At 41.9% G+C, this 19717-nt stretch overlaps 7 protein-coding genes across 8 annotated transcripts; 6 read left to right on the plus strand and 1 right to left on the minus strand.

Moving 5' to 3' along the window:
* Positions 1 to 334: 334 nt before the first annotated feature.
* Positions 335 to 3137, plus strand: LOC125772129 (BTB/POZ domain-containing protein 9). Its single transcript, XM_049443545.1, has 3 exons — positions 335 to 492; positions 913 to 1821; positions 1887 to 3137. Exons 2-3 carry the CDS (start codon positions 990 to 992, stop codon positions 2855 to 2857), a joined length of 1803 nt encoding a protein of 600 aa, XP_049299502.1. The 5' UTR covers positions 335 to 492; positions 913 to 989; the 3' UTR covers positions 2858 to 3137.
* A 73-nt stretch (positions 3138 to 3210) lies between these two features.
* LOC125772189 (uncharacterized) lies at positions 3211 to 4078 on the plus strand. 2 transcript variants are annotated; one of them, XM_049443648.1, is made up of 3 exons: positions 3211 to 3371; positions 3440 to 3729; positions 3801 to 4078. In XM_049443648.1, exons 1-3 carry the CDS (start codon positions 3327 to 3329, stop codon positions 3883 to 3885), a joined length of 420 nt encoding a protein of 139 aa, XP_049299605.1. In that variant the 5' UTR covers positions 3211 to 3326; the 3' UTR covers positions 3886 to 4078. The 2 variants fall into 2 exon arrangements, with proteins under 2 accessions (XP_049299605.1, XP_049299606.1); XM_049443649.1 differs by having other exon boundaries at positions 3440 to 4078.
* Positions 4079 to 4125: 47 nt separating this feature from the next.
* Positions 4126 to 5211, minus strand: LOC125772158 (putative gustatory receptor 59f). The gene is made up of 2 exons (XM_049443601.1): positions 4270 to 5211; positions 4126 to 4212 (listed from the first exon to the last, which is right to left on the minus strand). Exons 1-2 carry the CDS (start codon positions 5170 to 5172, stop codon positions 4126 to 4128), a joined length of 990 nt encoding a protein of 329 aa, XP_049299558.1. The 5' UTR covers positions 5173 to 5211.
* A 1058-nt stretch (positions 5212 to 6269) lies between these two features.
* Positions 6270 to 7346, plus strand: LOC125772174 (chymotrypsin-2). The gene is made up of 3 exons (XM_049443625.1): positions 6270 to 6607; positions 6677 to 7070; positions 7131 to 7346. Exons 1-3 carry the CDS (start codon positions 6375 to 6377, stop codon positions 7278 to 7280), a joined length of 777 nt encoding a protein of 258 aa, XP_049299582.1. The 5' UTR covers positions 6270 to 6374; the 3' UTR covers positions 7281 to 7346.
* An 811-nt stretch (positions 7347 to 8157) lies between these two features.
* On the plus strand, positions 8158 to 9251 carry LOC125772171 (chymotrypsin-1-like). Its single transcript, XM_049443622.1, has 3 exons — positions 8158 to 8468; positions 8549 to 8939; positions 9002 to 9251. Exons 1-3 carry the CDS (start codon positions 8236 to 8238, stop codon positions 9149 to 9151), a joined length of 774 nt encoding a protein of 257 aa, XP_049299579.1. The 5' UTR covers positions 8158 to 8235; the 3' UTR covers positions 9152 to 9251.
* Positions 9252 to 11766: 2515 nt separating this feature from the next.
* LOC125772175 (chymotrypsin-2-like) lies at positions 11767 to 12906 on the plus strand. The gene is made up of 3 exons (XM_049443626.1): positions 11767 to 12159; positions 12218 to 12608; positions 12674 to 12906. Exons 1-3 carry the CDS (start codon positions 11927 to 11929, stop codon positions 12821 to 12823), a joined length of 774 nt encoding a protein of 257 aa, XP_049299583.1. The 5' UTR covers positions 11767 to 11926; the 3' UTR covers positions 12824 to 12906.
* An 886-nt stretch (positions 12907 to 13792) lies between these two features.
* On the plus strand, positions 13793 to 14815 carry LOC125772109 (ninjurin-B-like). The gene is made up of 5 exons (XM_049443471.1): positions 13793 to 13931; positions 14028 to 14102; positions 14180 to 14214; positions 14287 to 14495; positions 14563 to 14815. Exons 1-5 carry the CDS (start codon positions 13793 to 13795, stop codon positions 14771 to 14773), a joined length of 669 nt encoding a protein of 222 aa, XP_049299428.1. The 3' UTR covers positions 14774 to 14815.
* The last annotated feature ends 4902 nt before the right edge of the window (positions 14816 to 19717 follow it).

Genomic DNA, 19717 nt, shown 5'->3' on the forward strand with positions numbered 1-19717 from the left:
GCAATATTATTTCGAATTATTTGTTTCTAAATTATGAGTAAATAATAAATTTCACAAAAATAATAAATTTACATAATTATAAAATTTCCAGTTTCGACTGTTCTTTTGGAACAACCCAAATTGAATCGATCCGGCATATGCATAGAGTTTATACTATCGTATCGTATACTTCAGTTTCCTCCAACAGCTGATCAGCTGTGATGGTGATAATCAGTGCTGCTGTTAGTACACAATATTTCTTTGCGAAAGATATATCGCCATAATTTCTATTAACCAGAAAATCAAATGGTTTGTAATTTGAACGCAAAAGCTGCTTAATTAATGTACACATGCGATTTCCTACGCACAATCTCCTCTATTGCAATCCTCAAACCCGACGCCTTAACCGTGTGGACTTTGGATTGAAGTTTGATTTCGCGCAGTGTTTTGTTTTGAGTTGTTTTGATCAGCATACAATTTATCTCATCGCCACTGAAGGAGCCGCAAAAAAAGGTAAACTTTGTGTATTATCGGATTTTGATTTTATATTTGCAGTGCTGCATCCTTGCAATTGCTTGAAAAAGCTTCAATTAAACATACTGCAAGCACGCCTATAGAGTGTATGATGGCTGGAGATGTGGGATTGTTTCAATGATTGAATAGTGCTGTGCTTTATTCCCATCAAACTAATCATTGCCATCTTATGTACGCAATTGAAGGCATGTGTTTTTCGTGCTTTTGGAACTTGGGCCTAGATAGGCGGCCCACAGATCACAGGACAGAAGATGGCAATACGACCTTGAAACAGCCTACTAATTGTGAAAAGTTGTCTAGGGCTGGTAGAAATCGTACCGGATAAAGGACACCACTCACAAGAGTTTTATGGAAAACTGACCAGCAAAATAAAAAGAATACTCTTTTCTTTCGTTTTAGGTCCACGACTACTGTCGCTTTAACTTGCCGTTCTACGGTAATCTGAATGGAAATCGCGATTTTAATCCAGGCTTGAAATGAGCAGTCAAAACGGCGGTATGGCTGTCAATCAGTATTCCAATGGCGGCATGGCGCGTCCACAGGAGATAGAACTTACGGCACGCTTTTCGAAACAGATGGCACAGCTTTGCATGTCCCCGGATTACTCCGATGTGACGTTCATCGTAGAGGGCCAACGTATCCCGGCGCATCGTGTTATACTTGCGGCCAGAAGCGAATACTTTCGTGCGCTACTGTACGGCGGTATGCAGGAAACCAAGCAGAACGAAATCACCCTTCACATCCCGCTGATGGCGTTCAAATCGTTGCTAAAGTACATTTACTCCGGCAGCATGTCACTGGTCCATATGAAGGAGGAACATCTGCTGGATACGCTCGGGCTTGCCAACCAGTACGGGTTTGCCGATTTGGAGATGGCCATTTCGGACTATTTGCGTCAAGTGCTTTCCCTCAGCAATGTGTGCGCCGTTTTGGACGCTGCGCGGCTTTTTGCACTGGACGGTTTGACCACCGTTTGTCATTCGTTTATGGATCGGAATGCGTCGGACATTTTGCAGCACGAGTCATTTCGCAACCTGTCGCACGACTCGCTGAGTAGCCTACTGTTGCGGGATTCTTTTTTTGCACGCGAAGTGGAAATATTCCAGGCCGTGCACGATTGGTGTCGATCGAACGCGGACAGCGGACAAAATGTGGATGTCATCGTGGAAAAGGTCCGTTTTGCACTGATGTCTCTGGAGGAACTGTTGACTGTGGTTCGTCCGTCGGGTATTCTTGATCCGGAACGTCTGTTGGATGCAATAGCGGAAAAGATTTCCTCCAAGCAGCTTCCCTATCGTGGTGCACTGTGTAAGTTGTTAATTCCTACCCTTCTTTCGGTGAAGTATGATTGACTAACCTTGTGCATTCAACAGGGCCGGAAGAAAACGTTGCTACACCGAAGTTCAATTCGCGAACGATTCATGGTGAGATTCGGTCCGCACTGCTGGACGGTGACACCGTGTCGTACGATATGGAGAAAGGCTACACACGACACTCGATCGGTGAAACGGGCGATGGCAATGGGATCATTGTCGAACTGGGCAAACTGTTTATCATTAACCATATCAAGGTGTTGCTTTGGGACCGAGACACCCGCTCGTACAGCTACTACATCGAGGTTTCGGTCAACCAACGTAGCTGGGAGCGGATCGTGGACCACACGAAGTATCCATGCCGTTCCTGGCAGTTCCTATACTTTCCCGCCCATGCCGTCCGGTACATTCGGCTCGTCGGTACGCACAACACGATGAACAACGTTTTCCACGTTGTCGCACTGGAGGCTATGTACACCGAAACGACGACACCGGTCGTGGACGGGATTCTCCAACCGACGTACAATGTGGCTACGGTCGAACGGAGTGCCACCGTCGTGGAAGGTGTCAGCCGGACGCGGAATGTGCTACTGAACGGGGAGGTGAAAAATTACGACTGGGATTCGGGCTACACTTGCCATCAGATCGGCGAGGGTGTAATACTGATACAGCTCGGTCAGCCATACTGGATCGATTCGATGCGTTTGCTGCTGTGGGACTGCGACAGTCGATCGTACAGCTTCTACATCGAGGTGTCCATCGACATGAAGGACTGGGAGGTGGTGGTGGACAAGCAAACGGAGCATCTGAAATCCTGGCAGCACTTTACCTTCCTCCCGAAGGTGGTCGTCTACATACGTATCGTTGGTACGCACAACACCGCGAACGAAATGTTTCACTGCGTACACTTCGAGTGTCCGTCGCAAGATCCGGACTTTTTAAAATGCGAACGAAATGTTTCCACGCCAAGTATTGAACTGTCAGCGGCCAGCACGAATGAGCCCGATCCACAGGACAACACAAATGATTAATGGACAAGGCTATTTTGTACTTAGCTGACTCATGTCGCCAACCTGTTTGAATCTCTTCCACCCACAAAGGAAAGCAATGATCGCAACAAACAAACCTCCGTACTGATTATGCTTACCAGCAACTAAATTTTAATTAAGAAAACCTAAATGCAGTGTAAATCTGTGATCTATCCTGACGCTCACAGTCTAATACTCGTGGTGGGGATCGTGTGCGTGTTTATTTTACTATGACATTGGATATTAAACTTTTTATTGAATAGAGAAGAAAATCGTGAACAAACTCTTGTGTTAGGCGCTAGATATTCTGCGGGATCCGAACTTGAGGCGTTGAGTCACCACAGATGTTGGGTGGGTTTAAATCGCTGCAAAACAAATAGAATGTTTTATCTTATCAGGCAATTCCCCATACACCATTGGCAATCATTTGCTTGCTCTGGTTGTCACACGCGAAGAGAAGCGACATTTTAAAATGAAGGTTCTCGGATGGTTGGTCGTTGTTTGTGCTACATTTGCCGTAAGTTTTGCCTCACAAAATTGATTTTTAATTTTCACTATTTATCCTTTAACCGACGTTTGAAATAGTTCGCACTAGGTAGCTTCGTTGAATGTGATCTTGATCTGGAGGATGCTAAAATAATCAGCCAGCTGCCCGAGGAGTGTCAGCACGTAGATGACGCTACCAAAGCGCTAATGCTGGAGGAAGCGACAAGTTTCAAACTGTTCCATGAGAAGCTGTTAAACTACGAAGCCTCCAAAGCACCAAACAGTGACGAAGAAATCCACATGGATATGGACTTTCGCAATGCACTGTACGGAACAGTCGAGCTGCACACGTGCCTAAGTGTGAACGAAACGGTTCATCTGTACTTACGGTGCCTGATAGATAAGCGTAGCGAAATGATGGATTTAATTGAACAAGCCACTTAATCGTTGCTCACATTAGGAGTTCGAGTTGTACACACTGTCTATCGCCGTTACCGCACCGTTATGCTTGGATAGTTTGGCCGAATCGAACTGTATCAGAATGATCATGAACGAGAGCAGTGCGACAAAGATCTACAAAATTGATGTATAGTTTATAGTTCGAGGAATGTTCAGTATTTTGATAAACTGCTGCCTACCGAAGATAGTGACGATAGCTCCAGCTTAAGCACGCCACAGGCCGTTGTTACGATCTTCTTCCTGTCGAGTGTTAGCAGCTCAATACGAGTCATCTCATATGAGAAGGGAAAAAAACAATAAAGATATTGTCAGTACATTTTACAACATCAATATTTTAGCCTTACCTGAACCTCCACCATCTCAGCTTCGTTTTGGTGAGAAAGTTCGAACATAATCGTACCGAAGCGTGTTTGCTAGTAATAAAAACAAATGTATTGATTTGTAGCATTTTCCATCATTTCTTTCCCTACCTCCCGTTTGAACTTTTCGTTCGGATAAAGTACCATCAGCAGCATGCATAGTTGTAACAAAATCCATAACATGTTGTAAGCGATGTAGATTGATTTCGATGCGCCGGCTTGCAAGTACTGGTAGATCTCGAGCACTTGCAAGCTAGTTACATTAATACCGGCAAACACGTTTGTTACAATTAGAATTTCGAATGATCGTGTGAGAAGTTTGAGACAGCTATCAAGCTGCAGATAAAAATGTTTAGCTTGTTGCAGGTTAATAGCGCCACTTCCCGTACTGAGAAGCTGATTAATTTTCTGCTGCATCTTGTAAATTAGTATAGTGCCGAGATAGTACTGTGCAAGAGACATACTCGCGAATATATTGGGCAACAAATAGGCACCCAATGAGAACAGGGTCGCATAAATGCTGCCATAATGTAAGAAGTCGCAACACAAGGACAACCCGTAAATGGTTAGTAGCATCGCACAGAGCCATAGCAATTTTAGTCGGACAAAGGCTAAAATTTCAGTCCACTCGGTGCACGGTATTGCAGAAGCTACGGTTAGTATTTTATGTAGAAATTGATTGCAACGTTGCGTTTCACTGTACCCAATGCTCATCGTCTGGATGCTGATCAAAATGCACAGAACCACTTCATTCACGTATAAAATCCCGGTGAAGAATGGCATTGGCACTTCAATAAGCTTGGCAATCGCTTGGTATCCACATGTTGCTATCCAGGCAAGAGCGCACGAAGTCACCAGGAATCGAGCTTGTTTGAAATACGTTACCGAAGAACGTTCTTGTTCGATGTTACATGGTGCAATAAACAGCAGTTGGGCACACCGAAGGTATATTTTAAATGATTGATACAGCTGCAGATACATGCAACGCTTCACGTTACGGAAGTCACTGGTCATAGTGGCACGAGCGATAAAACCTTTCTGAAGAACTCCAGACACATCCAGAGTTCATTCGGAATGCGCAAACAATGACCAGTGCTAAATAACTCTGGTTAAATATTTTAAGGACTCTATGTTATTAGGTACTCTAATTGATCTTTGTCACGCAACTTACCAGAGTGAGCAGAAAAAAAGCTTACGTGCATGTTTAAAAATTTATTTAAATGATATGATCATTTCCATCACACTCGAGTATTTAATTTTTGAAAAGATTCTAAACAAGTTTGGACATCACACTATCAGCAGTTATTAGCTATTTTGCTTGTAAAAAACGTTGTATTAACAAACAACAGAACATCTTTGCAATCGGGTTTTGCTTTGACTCTAACGGCCATTTCAAATATCTTAAGTAGCATTGAGACGAAAGCCCGAAGCTACTATGAACGTGGCGCATCTTTTTTAGCTCAAGTCTCGCTAAATTTGAGTGAACGAAAAAGAAATACCAGAACAACATCCTGGAACATGTGTTGGAGGTGGCGAATTAAAATTATTTTTGGTAAACAACAGTTTTTTAGCAAATTTTATTACTAATGAAAACAACTCACATCACCTTTATTCCTTCTGCAAACAATGCTCCACTTCACAATCGTTGTCGTTCTCTGGATTGGATTTGAAGTGTACTATATACCCCAGACGAGACCTAATCACTAGCGATCACTGCTATCAGTAGCGTCTGGAATTATGTGACGTTAATCGAATAAGAACAAATGGAACACTTTTGTTCTTGTACGTTTTCGTCACAGATTTCAGCGAAGCAAAAGCGAATGTGTCCAGTCACTGGCAATTGATTGAGTACGATCGGTACCTTGATTAGTTTGAAGTGCATCTCTAATCTTTTTGTCACAAGGATGATGCGTTCGTTTAGATTAGATGTAGTGAAGGTTTCTTTTGATACCTGAAAAGGTGACCATAAACTTGATCCATTCAATAGACTTCCAAGCGGTATCTTTCTGTACAGCACATTTCCTGTAACTTTTGTTCCGAATAATCCAGTGCCTAGCATAACCTAGTGCAACTACTCGAGAATGGTGGAGACGAGATTCGAATATAAAAGCACAAGTTACCGACGAGGTATCAAACAGAACTCATAGTTCGATCCAAAAGAACAGAAGTTAACTGCAAGTTATTTCGTCTTCTTCTGGATAATTTCAACTAGCATCATGCTACCAACGACCGCTTTTGTTGCGTCCATTCTACTGGTGGTTGGGGCAGCTAATGTGCCACGCTTAGTACTAGACGATTCGTACGTCAATCGTGTAGTTGGTGGTGAAGAAGCGAAGAATGGATCTGCACCATATCAGGTGTCGCTGCAAGTGTCTGGCTGGGGTCACAACTGTGGTGGATCACTACTGAACGATCGATGGGTTCTAACCGCAGCTCACTGTCTTGTCGGGTAAGTGTTTTCTAATTGCGTTGAAAATCTTCAAGAATTCTTCACTAATGAGTTGTATTACTTCTGTAGGACTGATCCCAGCGAACTTTTAGTGCTTGTCGGTACAAACAGTCTGAAGGAGGGAGGTGAGCTACTGAAGGCAGACAAGCTGCTGTACCACAGTCGCTATAACCGTCCTCAGTTCCACAACGACATTGGCCTGGTGCGTCTGGAGAAGCCGGTGAAGTTTTCCGAGCTCGTGCAAAGCGTCGAATATTCGGAAAAGGCTGTTCCCGTCAATGCTACGGTACGATTGACTGGTTGGGGTCGCACTAGCACCAATGGCCCAGTACCTACGATGCTACAAAGTCTGAATGTCGTCACACTGTCGAACGCAGACTGCAAGGCTAAGACGGGTAATCCTTCAAATGTTGATGTTGGACACGTCTGCACCTTGACCAAGGCTGGCGAAGGAGCATGCAATGTAAGTGAACTATCTTTTACTATTTTTGAGGACATTATTAATATGTACAATTTGTTACAGGGAGACTCTGGCGGTCCACTGGTGTATGAGGGAAAGCTTGTGGGAGTTGTAAACTTTGGCGTTCCTTGCGGTCGAGGATATCCGGATGGGTTCGCACGGGTATCGTATTACCACGAATGGGTTCGTACAACTATGGCCAACAACTCCTAATCTGAAGCTGTCGACAACTTGAAACCTCAACTGAATGATGAATAAAACCATTGCTAATTAATATTACTGAATGAAGAAAAACAAATTTTGGTTTTGTTAGTAACAGATATGAGTAATTGAACATTAGCTTTTCTGCAGAATATTTATCACAATCAAAAAAATTTTTACATGACTCTATAAGACTATGGCCCAGAAAAAGGAGCACTCCACTGTGGGAAATCCAACATCTTTAACCTGATCCAATAACTTGAACCTATGAAAACAAAAGCTTAGTGAAAATGGAGTGGTTCTCTAACTTTCAAACCTTACATTGGAATTAAATCACATAACGACACTTGAACAGGCTTCAGGAAATGTGAGATGTTTTCACTAGTTACGTTACTACTACATGAAGTACTCTTGATTCAGGACGTTTTCAGCAATTTCCATTCTCCCACATGTGATGGGATCAATGGGATGTCGATGAAAAGGCCAAACTCAAACTGAAAGAGCTTAATGGCGACTTAAGGTAGCTCTTGCCAGGAAAGCCAGAATAACTCTTATCCAGACGTCTGGACTCCTTCACTTTGATAGGTCAGTAAGTCAGTCAGCCCTCGTCAAGAACAGTGAGATAATTGCAATGATTAATTTAGAGTGCATCCAACGTAGTCCGACGTATGAGGTGATCGCACTGATTAAATATACCTACTTATGATTTATTTTGTTATTTCAACAACTCTCCATACGCTTGACTCTTTTAACAACATTCCTAGTGGTGTCTTACAGGGCATCACTATTTCTGTTGTTTTCTGGTCAGTATAATCTAATCGCCAGCATATCTTAGTGCAGCTACTCGACACTGATAGTGGTTGTTATGTGGTATATAAGCGTATCTCATTGTCAGCTGAGTACCAATCAGGTCTCGTACAAGGACTGGAGTAGTTCATCTTTCTCCTGGTTACATTTAACAAGCATCATGCTACAAACAGCCGTTGTTGTTGTGTCCATTCTACTGGCAGTTGGTGCAGCTAATGTGCCACGCTTAGTACTAGACGAATCGTACGTCAACCGTGTAGTCGGAGGTGAAGAAGCGAAGAATGGATCTGCTCCATATCAGGTGTCGCTGCAAGTCTCTGGCTGGGGTCACAACTGTGGTGGATCGCTACTGAACGATCGATGGGTTCTAACTGCAGCTCACTGTCTTGTCGGGTAAGTATTCCCAATATGTATGGTGCGTTGTTCTTAAAGCCGTAATTAATAGTTATTCCAAATTGGAACTATTTGTGCAGAAAAGAACCCGGCAACATGATGGTACTTGTCGGTACAAACAGTCTGAAGGAGGGAGGTGAGCTACTGAAGGTAGATAAGCTGATGTACCACAGTCGCTACAACCAACCTCTGTTCGCTAATGACATTGGACTGGTACGTCTGGAGAAACAGGTAAAGTTTTCCGAGGTGGTGAAAAGCATTGAATACTCGGAAAAGGCAGTTCCCGTCAATGCTACGGTACGATTGACTGGCTGGGGTCGTACTAGTGCCGACGAAGTACCTACGATGCTACAAAGTCTGAATGTCGTCACCCTTTCGAATGAGGACTGCAAGTTGAAGGGTGGCGATCCTGGTTATGCTGATGTAGGACATTTGTGCACCTTGACTAAAACTGGTGAAGGAGCATGCAATGTAAGTCTAAAGATCGATCGATTTAGATCAAATATTACAATCATGCACTTGTTCTTTCACAGGGTGACTCCGGAGGTCCACTGGTGTACGAAGGAAAGTTGGTGGGAGTTGTGAACTTTGGTATTCCATGCGGTCGAGGATATCCGGATGGGTTCGCACGTGTATCGTACTATCATGAATGGGTGCGCACAACTATGGCCAACAATTCCTAATCTTCATTGTTTACATGATGCCGAAGAAATAAACAAAAAACGATCGTGACATATTTTAATAATATAAACCTAAAAACCCACGAAAATTATGTTTTCTAATTTGCTTTTTTATTAGTGATGGTCCTCAGCAAGTGTTATGTCGTGTATCTATCACATATTGGGGAATTTCAGTTTCCTAAACTAATTATCTTACTTACGTACACGCGTCAGCTTTAGGTGTAATGTAAGATTGCTTTAGACAAGAGCTCATTTCTTGGAAGAAACTAGATAAATAATATTCGATGGACACCTGATGCAGTGAAACGGATTAAAATTCTTCGTCTCAATGACAATAAGAATTGTAAAACGATCAGCGTTTCGATAACGAACATGTATCAGTATATCCTTTCTTATCGGTATTATTTTATTGATCTTCACAAAAAACTGGGCTTGCTGCTGCTCCAGTCGCTTCTTACTCTCCGTGTAGTGAACACGTAAACATGTCCGAATTGGTGAATTTTCGTGGAGGAGCCTATACAGGAAAGACAGTGGATCCTATAGGGGAGGATAGCAATGGAGATGATAATGATTTCAGTAGTGTAATGGAGTCAGAACTCGGCGATAATAGCTATCCATGTACGAGAACGAATGCCGGCTACACCAGCTTGATGGTGTACCAAGAAAGTGTAATTTACGTTTGCCAGTATGAAATGTTTGTGAATGTATAATTAGGTATAATTAAACTTGTTCTTACTTAGAAACCATATCCTGCCACGGAGATGCATCAAGAAAAAATACCAATGCAAAGGCAAATTAGTGGTAAGCATGCAAATCTTGTCGAACATTTCAGTGTCCCAAGTGTGTTGGCTTAAATTACATTTGATGCATTTTTAGATACCGGAGATCAAAAAGATCCAACAAACAAGCAAGTAAAGATCTTAAGACCATTTTGATGTGTAAGAAAATATAACAGTAAAGCTCTCTTGTGTTTTTTATTTAGCTTAATGCGGAACTGAGCAGCTTTGTGCAGAAGAAATCGTTCGCCCAAAACATGATGGACATTGCTCTACTATCAGCAAACACAAACCAGCTCCGATATGTGATAGATTTGGGAGACAAACATCCGTACTACATGACCAGCTTGATGCTTATTATTGTGAGCCTGGTGATGCAGGTCGTTGTTGGATTGTCCATGGTGTATGTAAACAGGTTGGTACAAGTCTCACGTGCTCTGAAGGCATTTTATGATGGCTTTGTTTGATGATGCATCCAATATAGGTACAACATGAAGGATAAGACGGAAATGAAAGCGGCCTCACACATGAACAACCTCTCAGTAGCGGGTGTGTTCGTAGTGACGTTAGTCAATGTGTTTATTTCTACCTTTAATGGAGCTGGAATGGAATCAATGCCGAACTCTACTAATGTGATAAATAATGTAGCTAATACAACTTTACAACCAGTCATCCCATGAGAAATATCGTAGTGAAAAAATTCGTCGAGAACTACAATTAATTGTAACATTTTAGGTATTTATGATTCAACTATTCTTGGATAAAGCCCCCATTGCAGTATTGGAAGTTGTAATAGCTTATTTGTAGATCGCTTGTAAAAATATTAATTGATTGTTTTCTCGAATTATACATGATTTATGGTTTGAGAAATGTAAAGTATGTCTCAATAAAAAAAATCAAATCTAACATTCAAAATTCGGTCACTCGAGAGTTTATCTTCGCCATATGGATTAAGATAATAGAAAGGAATGGAACTTGACTTAGTGGTGATAAGAAGTTTGTCTCCTAAAGGGCAACCCCCTAATAAAGATAAGTGTACACGCATACCCGCATAATCAATGGTAATCTGGGAACTTTATCCTTAGTCTTTCTTTATCTTTATCCAAAGTTATCTCTGGTTCGAGCGTGATAATGAAATCAAAGCTACACAATATGGATTATGTATGATAGGTTAACGGCTCTTTTATGTAACGGACGCTTATCGAAAGATCGAGCATGTGGCTGAAAACTTCGGGTCGCCGACGAGGGACGTACAGATAGGTGAATGTACATTAGGCCATGTCATTCAAATTGCATTAGACGACTCAGCCCATAAAATCCTTTTAGGTCGTCCACATGGCCAGAGGAGGCTTGATAGGCTCAAACAGAGATGGAACGATGGTGTTTATGTGTCCGCCAGAAAGACCGGTGTAATCATTTGGATAATTGAATGTAATAATTGAATAAATAATTATATTGCAAACAGACCTTACTGACAAATACTATCACAATATCAGAATAAAATCTGGATGGAGGATTTCCCGTCGGCAAAACGTGTTGTTGAATATTTTGTTTTTATTGACTTTGTGTCCCCGTTACGGCTTCTTCACCGAAAATTCTTGAGATAAGGTTCCCTGTGCTACTTGAGCCGCAAATACATATATTGCTCTATTCCTTCTTATTTCTGCTACGATGTCTTAGCTTGTAAATTACTCCATCTCAATGGGTAAACCGGATAATCCTTGATAGTGGCTCAAACAATTCACATACAATTGGCTTGCTTATCAAAAAATGAGTGTGAATTGTAGCTATTAACATGAACTTTACAATCCGTAGTATTTAGTGTGATGCTTTCGTGGGATGTAGTGTCGTTGAAGTTATTTTGAGAGAGTGTTAAACCTACTTGAGAACGATAGTGGATGTCGTTGTGTATATAATCGATTTTTCTTACCTACGGAAAATCAAACAGAAATCGTAGTTCCACCTACTAGGGTAGTTGCCTTTCGTGATTAATATAAGCATAATGTTAAAAACGGGTGTTGTTATTGCGTCCATTCTACTAGTGGTTGGTGCAGCTAATGTGCCACGCTTAGTACTTGACGATTCGTACGTCAACCGTGTAGTCGGTGGTGAAGAAGCGAAGAATGGATCTGCACCATATCAGGTGTCGCTGCAAGTGTCTGGCTGGGGTCACAACTGTGGTGGATCACTACTGAACGATCGATGGGTTCTAACCGCAGCTCACTGTCTTGTCGGGTAGGTGCATACAACATGCAAATCGTAACAATTTTTAATGAGCATCTTATGTATTTAGTTACGATCCAACCAACCTGGAAGTCCTTGCCGGCACAAACAGTCTCAAGGAAGGTGGAAAGCTTCTTAAGGCAAACAAGTTTTTTCTTCATAACTACGCCAGCCCTGAATTCATCAATGATATAGCACTGATACGCTTGGAGGAACCGGTACAATTTACGGAACTTATACAAAGCATCGAATACTCGGAAAAGGCACTTCCCGCCAACGTTACGGTGCTATTGACGGGATGGGGTCACACGGCCGTGAATGGACCAGTGCCCACGATGCTGCAAAGTCTCAACGTAGTCACATTGTCGAATGAGGACTGTAAGGCGAAGAGCCTTTTCCCAGAGCATCTCGATATTGGACATGTCTGTACCTTGACCAAAGCTGGCGAAGGAGCATGCAATGTAGGTCGAAAGATCGATGCCAGATTTGGAATAATATTAAAAAGTTTGCATTTCTTCTTTCACAGGGTGACTCCGGAGGTCCTCTGGTTTATGAGGGAAGCCTGGTGGGAGTTGTAAACTTTGGCGTCCCTTGTGGACTCGGATATCCGGATGGATTCGCACGGGTATCGTACTATCATGACTGGATTCGCACAACTATGGCCAATAATTCCTAATTGAAAGTTTCCAACTGAAGGTTGGTTGAACTTAGGGAAAATAAGTTTTATTTACTGTACCTTCATGTCAGAGGATAAAAACGTACGGTTTTTATTGACTCTTCGTTTAAAGGTGGTTTGGTAATTGGTAAATAACTCACCAAATATGTAATGCGCATTGCATACTTATGGGCTGGTTCGTTCATACACCACATTATATGTTGCGTTTAATGCGCACATCGGTGTTGTAGATAGTGAAGTAAAAAGAATAATAAATAATATACCTATGTCCATGTGAAAAAGTTTTTCAAAGTTATTTAATAAGTGTAGTTATGTTATTATATTCAAATAAAATAAAAATTCTAACTTCTAAGATCATGCTGACCATTTCTGGCTTGCCACGGGGGGACGGTCCGGATGGGATTTGAAACGAAGTCCTGTCTTGTAGAAATGGGGCCATTTGTCACATATATATGACATAACATGTGTTCCTAATTAAGGACTAATTACTAACGTTTTTAGTTCATTTCCAATGAAGCATTTTTAAGCTGCTAGATGATGAACCAATGTTAGACATAGATTATTGATAAGAATGCAATAGATTAGCACAATTTACCAGCCATAAAGATACCAGCAAAAACATATGAGATATGACTTTAGTGTCAAGCGAATACGTCACAGTCGTGGAAACGAAACTCCTATGGATTGACTTTGTCCGCTGCCTTGCTATCTCGATTAGTGTTGATCCAATATCTGCAGCTAGTAACACCAGAGAAGAAGAATACAAGAAACAGTTATCTTTGTCTCACTACTTTGCAAATGTTCCAAAGCAGGTAAACGAAGTAACTCGTATCAATTACTTCATTTATCATAACGCACATCGACACAAACATATAACTTCCTTGTAGTCTGTAAGGTGGACTAGTTCGTGTGTGGCTCAGTATCTTTCCAGGGTTCTTTGGGTGATAGTGTGAAGCCCATACTTTGAATATGTCCGAACTCGTTGGTCTGCAGACAGGTGTCCAAAAGGAAAAAGCAAGGCCTCATATCGGGTTCGTGTATACCAAGGATAATGAGGACGATTTTCAAAGTGTAACAGAACAGGATGAGCCTCCTAGCAGGCATCCAGGTACCAAAAATGAAGTGGGATATACCAGTGTACAATTTTACGAAGAAACTGTAATGTCAAGCAGTAGTTGTTGAAACGTGCAAACGCTTTGCTGATGGTGGACATTTTTCTTCCAGAAACCGTACTACGCTCCAACGTACAATCCACTTGAATTGCAACGACAAAGCAGTAGTAAGTAGTTAAAGATCTGGTTTCCGTTTAATAGAAAGGATATGGGTCTCATTGATTTGTTTTCCCACATGATATAGCGTTCAGTAACAGTCTGGATCCAAACAACAGACAAGTAAGCACGTTATCCTCAGATTCATAGGTGATTGGATATTGCTTCTAATAGTGCGCATTCATTTTTACACAGCTTCACGCGGAGCTGAGCAGCTTTGTGCAGAAGAAATCGTTCGCCCAAAACATGATGGACATTGCTCTACTATCAGCAAACACAAACCAGCTCCGATATGTGATAGATTTGGGAGCCAAACATCCGTACTACATGACAAGCTTGCTCCTCATATCCGTAAGCCTGGTCATGCAGATCGTTGTTGGACTATCCATGGTATATTTAAATAGGTTTGTACACAATCAAAGACCTTTTCGTGGAGAAATTATTTCTGAATCAATTGTATGTACGATTTAGGTATAACATGAAGGATAAGACGGAAATGAAAGCGGCCTCACACATGAACAATCTCTCAGTGGCCGGTGTGTTCTTAGTGACGTTAGTCAACGTCTTCATATCCACGTTTAACGGTGCAGGTGTGGACGTAATTCCAACGGAAACTGACGGATTGATAAATAGTAGTAACCTGACACAGAATATAACACCACCAGCAGCATACTTTACATAAAAACAAAGTGAATTAAAATGAAGGCGATAACCATTTCCCGAACATGTTCATCTTCATTTGCGTGTGTTGCGTGTGGATATCTCCAACTGGGTCTAAACTTCCCCAAACTGGCAAGGAGAACGATTGTATGCTAAGTAAGCAATAAGGAAACGTTCTCCAAGAGTATGTGGTTGCTATGCAACTCTTTAGAAATAGTGATCATACATTTGAGGATAAGGTGAGGTCTTAGTAACCTTGGTATGAATGAATAGTGCAGAATCCAACACAGGAATAAACAGATTCTTACGCCTTTCGAGCCCAAATTACAAGTGTTTTGTTTATAGTTATTGTTATTGGAAATTATCAAAGATAAAAAGAACGATGAATTGCTCCTGTGCTGCGGAACGCTGCCCACATCTTCAATATCTTAGGACACTGCTCGAAAACAGCTGCAAGGAGCAGATCCCGTACGCTACCAGACATACTTCAACATCCGAAAATGTCGGCATCTGGCAGCAATGGAAACCATTCGTAATGCGTACGATCAAACTATCCGGATGTGTGCTCGAGACGGTGATGCTACTTTGGGTGACCATCACGCGCTTTTGCCTTCAGCTGTGGCTTCGGTTGCTAAATGCAAATCCGTAAGTTAGGTTACCCGATACACCAAAAAACCTTCCCTGCCTGCCTTACTCACAGTTTCCCTTGAAACAGTTCCGCTCTGGTGTTGTTCCTGTTCTTCACCGTTTCGTTGATCTGTTCGATACTGGGTGGCGTACATGATGCAGTGTCAAGGTAAGCAAAACACGGAACCTCCAAACGTCAGCAAAAGATGGTTCCAGTGTTGGATCGTACCAGCAAGAATTCGCCCAAAAATTACAACCGACCGATGACCCTCGCCTGGGTGAAGATAGCCCGCACCGGTGCGGAAGTGAAGGTTTCATCGTTGAAGAATACATCGTTTGGATTTAAATGGCCAGATTGAAGCCACTTAATTGGTCCGCGGTGCTGTATGCCGATCCCCGCTTACAATGGACGAGATGAAACAATGTGCGTGATCATCTGCCGATGTTTCGTGTCACGTTTGTTTACAGACGACAGCACAAACTAACTCTGTGTTGTCCTCAATTTTCCACCTCGATACGAATCCTAGTGCTACCAGTAGTGTATTCCCATGAAAAATCGTTTACTTATGTTCATCGTTCAATTAAATAGAAATCAATGTTGGAAGCAAAACAAAAAAATCCTGATAAATCAACCGACGGCGCGTTGAAATTGAAAATAAAAAAGATTTCATTTCGTTCCAACATAAGTCGTTGCTACTATGCCGACGTCAGGGACGTGATAATTAATATTTTCCGGCTCACATCATGTTCACCACCTCCGCATGGGGTGGTCGGTAATAAGCGGAACCCTAATTCCAACTCATCGGGTGTTCTTGACTAGAATCTTCCGGGCAGCTTGAGTTGAACTTGTTCCATTTCAAGGTTCCCGTTTACCTTTCTCTGGTCGGCGAAGAGAATCATTTGCACGTTGGTTGTGTGGAAAAGTACCAACTTAAAATACCATTGTTATCGAACATGAACTAAAATAGCGTGGCAGTTACGCCTGATACCTGGCATCGCTATCGGCGACGAGTTCCCAATAATATCCTTATCATCTTGTGAACCAAAATTCGGGGAAATTGAATTACCTGGTAAACTGGAATGTGTAACTGTATCTTATCACTGCATCATAGTGAGATAGTTACTAAATACAGCGGTAATCTAATCACATTAAATTTATGTTTGGAAAGTTCTCGTCCATTGTGAGTCTAAAGGTCTATTTTAGTTAAATAGCAACAAAACAACACAAAAATCTCGATCTTTTGTAAAGTTAGGTAACTAAGAATGAGAATAAATATTTAACATAACCATGTTAGACACTTATCGTCTATAAACCTCAGGAAAAATCATGAACAAAGTAATGACATTCTGAACTAGGTGGATTTAACAAACCGTACATCCTGGCTTCCAACTACGTCAGCGACCTTATCGGATATAGTTTCCAGCTGCATTTATCACAACATTGTACTACGCTGTGTCTGGTGCAATATAATAAGAAGTCACATCTCTGCTAAAAACCCTCTTCAATCGATTCGCCGGATCGTCATTAAAGCCTTTAAGCTTTACTACCAAACGATTTCGATTCGTTTTTTGGTCGAGAGGAGTGAAACGTACCGAGTGGAAAGATGGTAAGCTACAGATTAGAAATTTTCTCACCATACCTGTAGCTGGATCAGATGATTCGCGTTAAATTGCATCCAGCAGGGTAGATAGAATGATTTCTTGGTTTAGAATTATTTTTTGTTGTTGCGCGGCGCGTTATTATTAGTCCCCATCGGGCAAACTGTGGCGCCTTGGAAGTTAAAGGCACCCAACGAAATAAAGCCAATACCCCATCGGGTAAAGGTTCTAGCTTTTGCGTTCTTATGTTCGGCCGCGTTATGCTATGACTATCGGTGATCATGCCCAAGCCAAGAAGTGCCTGAGAACGACCTCGAACGTCCACTGTGGGGATGGACGGATGGATCTTTATTTTTTGTTGTACCCAATCCACCCAACCATTCTCCAATCTGCGAACACATCTTAAAATCATCTCAGCCGCTAATTGATTCATCAACGAGCTGATAAACTTCGAGTCTTTCCAGCAAGCAAGAAAACAATTTCTTAACGCAAAAAACCAACAAGGGAGGAAAGATTTATTTGAAAGCTTGCACCATATCACGTTCGCGTGGGGGTCAGCCGCTGGTTTGTGATGCGTATTGGGTGATGGATGTGACTATCGATTTGTCAACGTACGGTCGAAGGCGGTCACCAGCAGTGACACAGCCGTAGGTCACACACCTTCACACCAGACACACTAGTGATCGGTGCGTACATTTCAATGTCATGTTCGGAACGGTAGCACAGCTTTTTTTTTATTTTTTTTATCAACACGAGAAGAAAATGGAATCGCGCAACGTGTTTTGTAATGTCGTTGTGTGCGCGATCGTTGGAAAATTTATACACTGCATCGAAGGAAAACTGGTCGGAAGGATGAATTTTGTGTCGCTCTCCCCCCAAAATGCAATCGTCAGAAGATCGAACCGTCAGGAAGCGAAACGATGGGTGGTGGGAGAAAATTGCACAAAAAAGGACGCCACGATCGACGGTTCTCCGGTTGTGAAGTGCGCCCAGAGATAGTGAGGAGGTGAAATGATTGATAAACATTAACAAAAAAGTGATTGTGACGATGGCAATGAAGTTTTTCTCTCTCTTGTGTTGCTCCCTAGGTCGCTCGGTGCCCGCCCACTTTCATGTGAGCGTGAAAATGTAGATCAACACTGTTTATTTCTTTTTTTTTGGTCTATCCTTTTATTCGCTACTGATGACACCCCGTGCGCCAGTGTTTAGTTATTATCATAAATTATAATGCAGTTTCATCAGAAGAAGAGGAAAAAAAATGCTGTTAGCTAATGATATCATCAGCATTTGTTGCGTTTTTTTTTGTCACATGTGAAGGAACTTTTGCTTTAAGAAGCTGCGGAGAGTGGTCTTCATACCGTGAGGTAAGCGTTGCTGTTTGTTTGGATGTGATAAATTACGTCAAAATATTTTAAAAGTGCTGAAATCATTCATGCAATATAAGATATGAAATCTCATGAGATCCTTCGTTCTTTGTTAGGACATTTTGAATTAGTAGAAGCAAATCTCGTGCTTTTGTGTTTAATTTGAATAACTTTAATCAAATCCTCCAGTTGTTTTGAGATAGTTAAGGACAAAAGTGTAAATGATAGGACTAATTTTTATTGTTTTAAATTGTCCTCTCTAACTAAGTTAAGTTAACTAAGTTAACTAAGTTTTATTAATGTGTAAACAATTCAAAATATTTAAAATGCTTTTTTTATAGCCAAATTATTTTCCTTAGACACGTTTTAATTTGTTCAACAGTGTTTAAAGCTTGTTGTTACATTCCTCAACATAAGCATTCCTGGCCGCTACAACACACACCTTTGGCTCCACTGGCTCATTCATCGTTTCATCCAACCGTCATTTCCGCCCTTCATTTTCCAATAGCAACAGCAAAAAAAAATAGAGAGAGAAAAAAACCGCACTACGAATGAATCCCACCAACAGCTACCGATTAGCACTCGCGTGCTACAGGACGGCCCAAAACCACCCGCTTCATCATCTACGGCCCCCAGTGAGGTTTTCTTGGCACGAAGCCACCACCTAGCGTACCAGTTGTATGCCGGCGATGAGCGAGTGAAGATCGTGCCTTAAAAATTTTCCCGCAAACAACGAGAAAACCGTCCCAGCGCCCGGCGCCAAACACAGTGGCAAACAACGAACGAATAACTTGTGCGCTAGCAGCGGCGACGAACCTTCGACGGTTCGCGACTCACCACAGTTTCGGTGGAAATTTCGCCTACCCTTACTAGCCCAGTTTCGAACTGCGGTCCAGCAGTGGTGATCCGTGTGGTGTTGTTGTGCAACAGTGTACCAGCACTTGACCAGCTGTGCAGTGAAATAAAACGTGAACGGGTGTGAATAAATTACGTCCTCCAGCTGGAAGCCCATCTCGCGGGGGTCCGGTATCATTCGGGTGTATCGCTATGGTGAAGGACGTCAATGAAAAGTGAAAACAAAATTCCTTACGAACGTATGATCGATTTATTGGTTCGAGGTTTGGGTGGAAATCGCAATGCAAATGCTTTATAGAACTAGAGATAGAGTGTAGCACTTGTGTTGGAGTATAAGGATTAGAGAAAACTCTTTCTGTCACTCAAGTGTTTGTGTGTGTAAATTTAAAAATTGTGGTTAGCCCGGAAAAAAATCCAATCTAGAACAAATTAATGCCCGTTAAGCAAAGAACAGCCAGTGAGTTTTAGTTGTGGCGGGAATAAAAAAACACACTCCCAACACGTGGCAAAACGGTGAAAAA

Source organism: Anopheles funestus, chromosome 3RL (assembly GCF_943734845.2).
Source record: "Anopheles funestus chromosome 3RL, idAnoFuneDA-416_04, whole genome shotgun sequence".
Taxonomy (NCBI): Eukaryota; Metazoa; Arthropoda; class Insecta; order Diptera; family Culicidae; genus Anopheles; species Anopheles funestus.

Excerpts from the sequence above, each read along its gene's own strand:
- LOC125772129 (XM_049443545.1), top strand. The coding sequence starts at position 990 with ATGAGCAGTCAAAACGGCGGTATGGCTGTCAATCAGTATTCCAATGGC. Across the intron at positions 1,822-1,886 it reads TCCCTATCGTGGTGCACTGT|GGCCGGAAGAAAACGTTGCT; the intron begins GTAAGTTGTTAA and ends TGCATTCAACAG.
- LOC125772189 (XM_049443648.1), top strand. The coding sequence starts at position 3,327 with ATGAAGGTTCTCGGATGGTTGGTCGTTGTTTGTGCTACATTTGCC. Across the intron at positions 3,372-3,439 it reads TTGTTTGTGCTACATTTGCC|TTCGCACTAGGTAGCTTCGT; the intron begins GTAAGTTTTGCC and ends CGTTTGAAATAG. Across the intron at positions 3,730-3,800 it reads ACGGTTCATCTGTACTTACG|GAGTTCGAGTTGTACACACT; the intron begins GTGCCTGATAGA and ends TGCTCACATTAG.
- LOC125772158 (XM_049443601.1), bottom strand. The coding sequence starts at position 5,172 with ATGACCAGTGACTTCCGTAACGTGAAGCGTTGCATGTATCTGCAGCTG. Across the intron at positions 4,213-4,269 it reads ACGAAAAGTTCAAACGGGAG|CAAACACGCTTCGGTACGAT; the intron begins GTAGGGAAAGAA and ends TTTTATTACTAG.
- LOC125772174 (XM_049443625.1), top strand. The coding sequence starts at position 6,375 with ATGCTACCAACGACCGCTTTTGTTGCGTCCATTCTACTGGTGGTTGGG. Across the intron at positions 6,608-6,676 it reads GCAGCTCACTGTCTTGTCGG|GACTGATCCCAGCGAACTTT; the intron begins GTAAGTGTTTTC and ends TTACTTCTGTAG. Across the intron at positions 7,071-7,130 it reads CTGGCGAAGGAGCATGCAAT|GGAGACTCTGGCGGTCCACT; the intron begins GTAAGTGAACTA and ends AATTTGTTACAG.
- LOC125772171 (XM_049443622.1), top strand. The coding sequence starts at position 8,236 with ATGCTACAAACAGCCGTTGTTGTTGTGTCCATTCTACTGGCAGTTGGT. Across the intron at positions 8,469-8,548 it reads GCAGCTCACTGTCTTGTCGG|AAAAGAACCCGGCAACATGA; the intron begins GTAAGTATTCCC and ends CTATTTGTGCAG. Across the intron at positions 8,940-9,001 it reads CTGGTGAAGGAGCATGCAAT|GGTGACTCCGGAGGTCCACT; the intron begins GTAAGTCTAAAG and ends GTTCTTTCACAG.
- LOC125772175 (XM_049443626.1), top strand. The coding sequence starts at position 11,927 with ATGTTAAAAACGGGTGTTGTTATTGCGTCCATTCTACTAGTGGTTGGT. Across the intron at positions 12,160-12,217 it reads GCAGCTCACTGTCTTGTCGG|TTACGATCCAACCAACCTGG; the intron begins GTAGGTGCATAC and ends TTATGTATTTAG. Across the intron at positions 12,609-12,673 it reads CTGGCGAAGGAGCATGCAAT|GGTGACTCCGGAGGTCCTCT; the intron begins GTAGGTCGAAAG and ends CTTCTTTCACAG.
- LOC125772109 (XM_049443471.1), top strand. The coding sequence starts at position 13,793 with ATGTCCGAACTCGTTGGTCTGCAGACAGGTGTCCAAAAGGAAAAAGCA. Across the intron at positions 14,215-14,286 it reads TGGATCCAAACAACAGACAA|CTTCACGCGGAGCTGAGCAG; the intron begins GTAAGCACGTTA and ends ATTTTTACACAG. Across the intron at positions 14,496-14,562 it reads TCCATGGTATATTTAAATAG|GTATAACATGAAGGATAAGA; the intron begins GTTTGTACACAA and ends TGTACGATTTAG.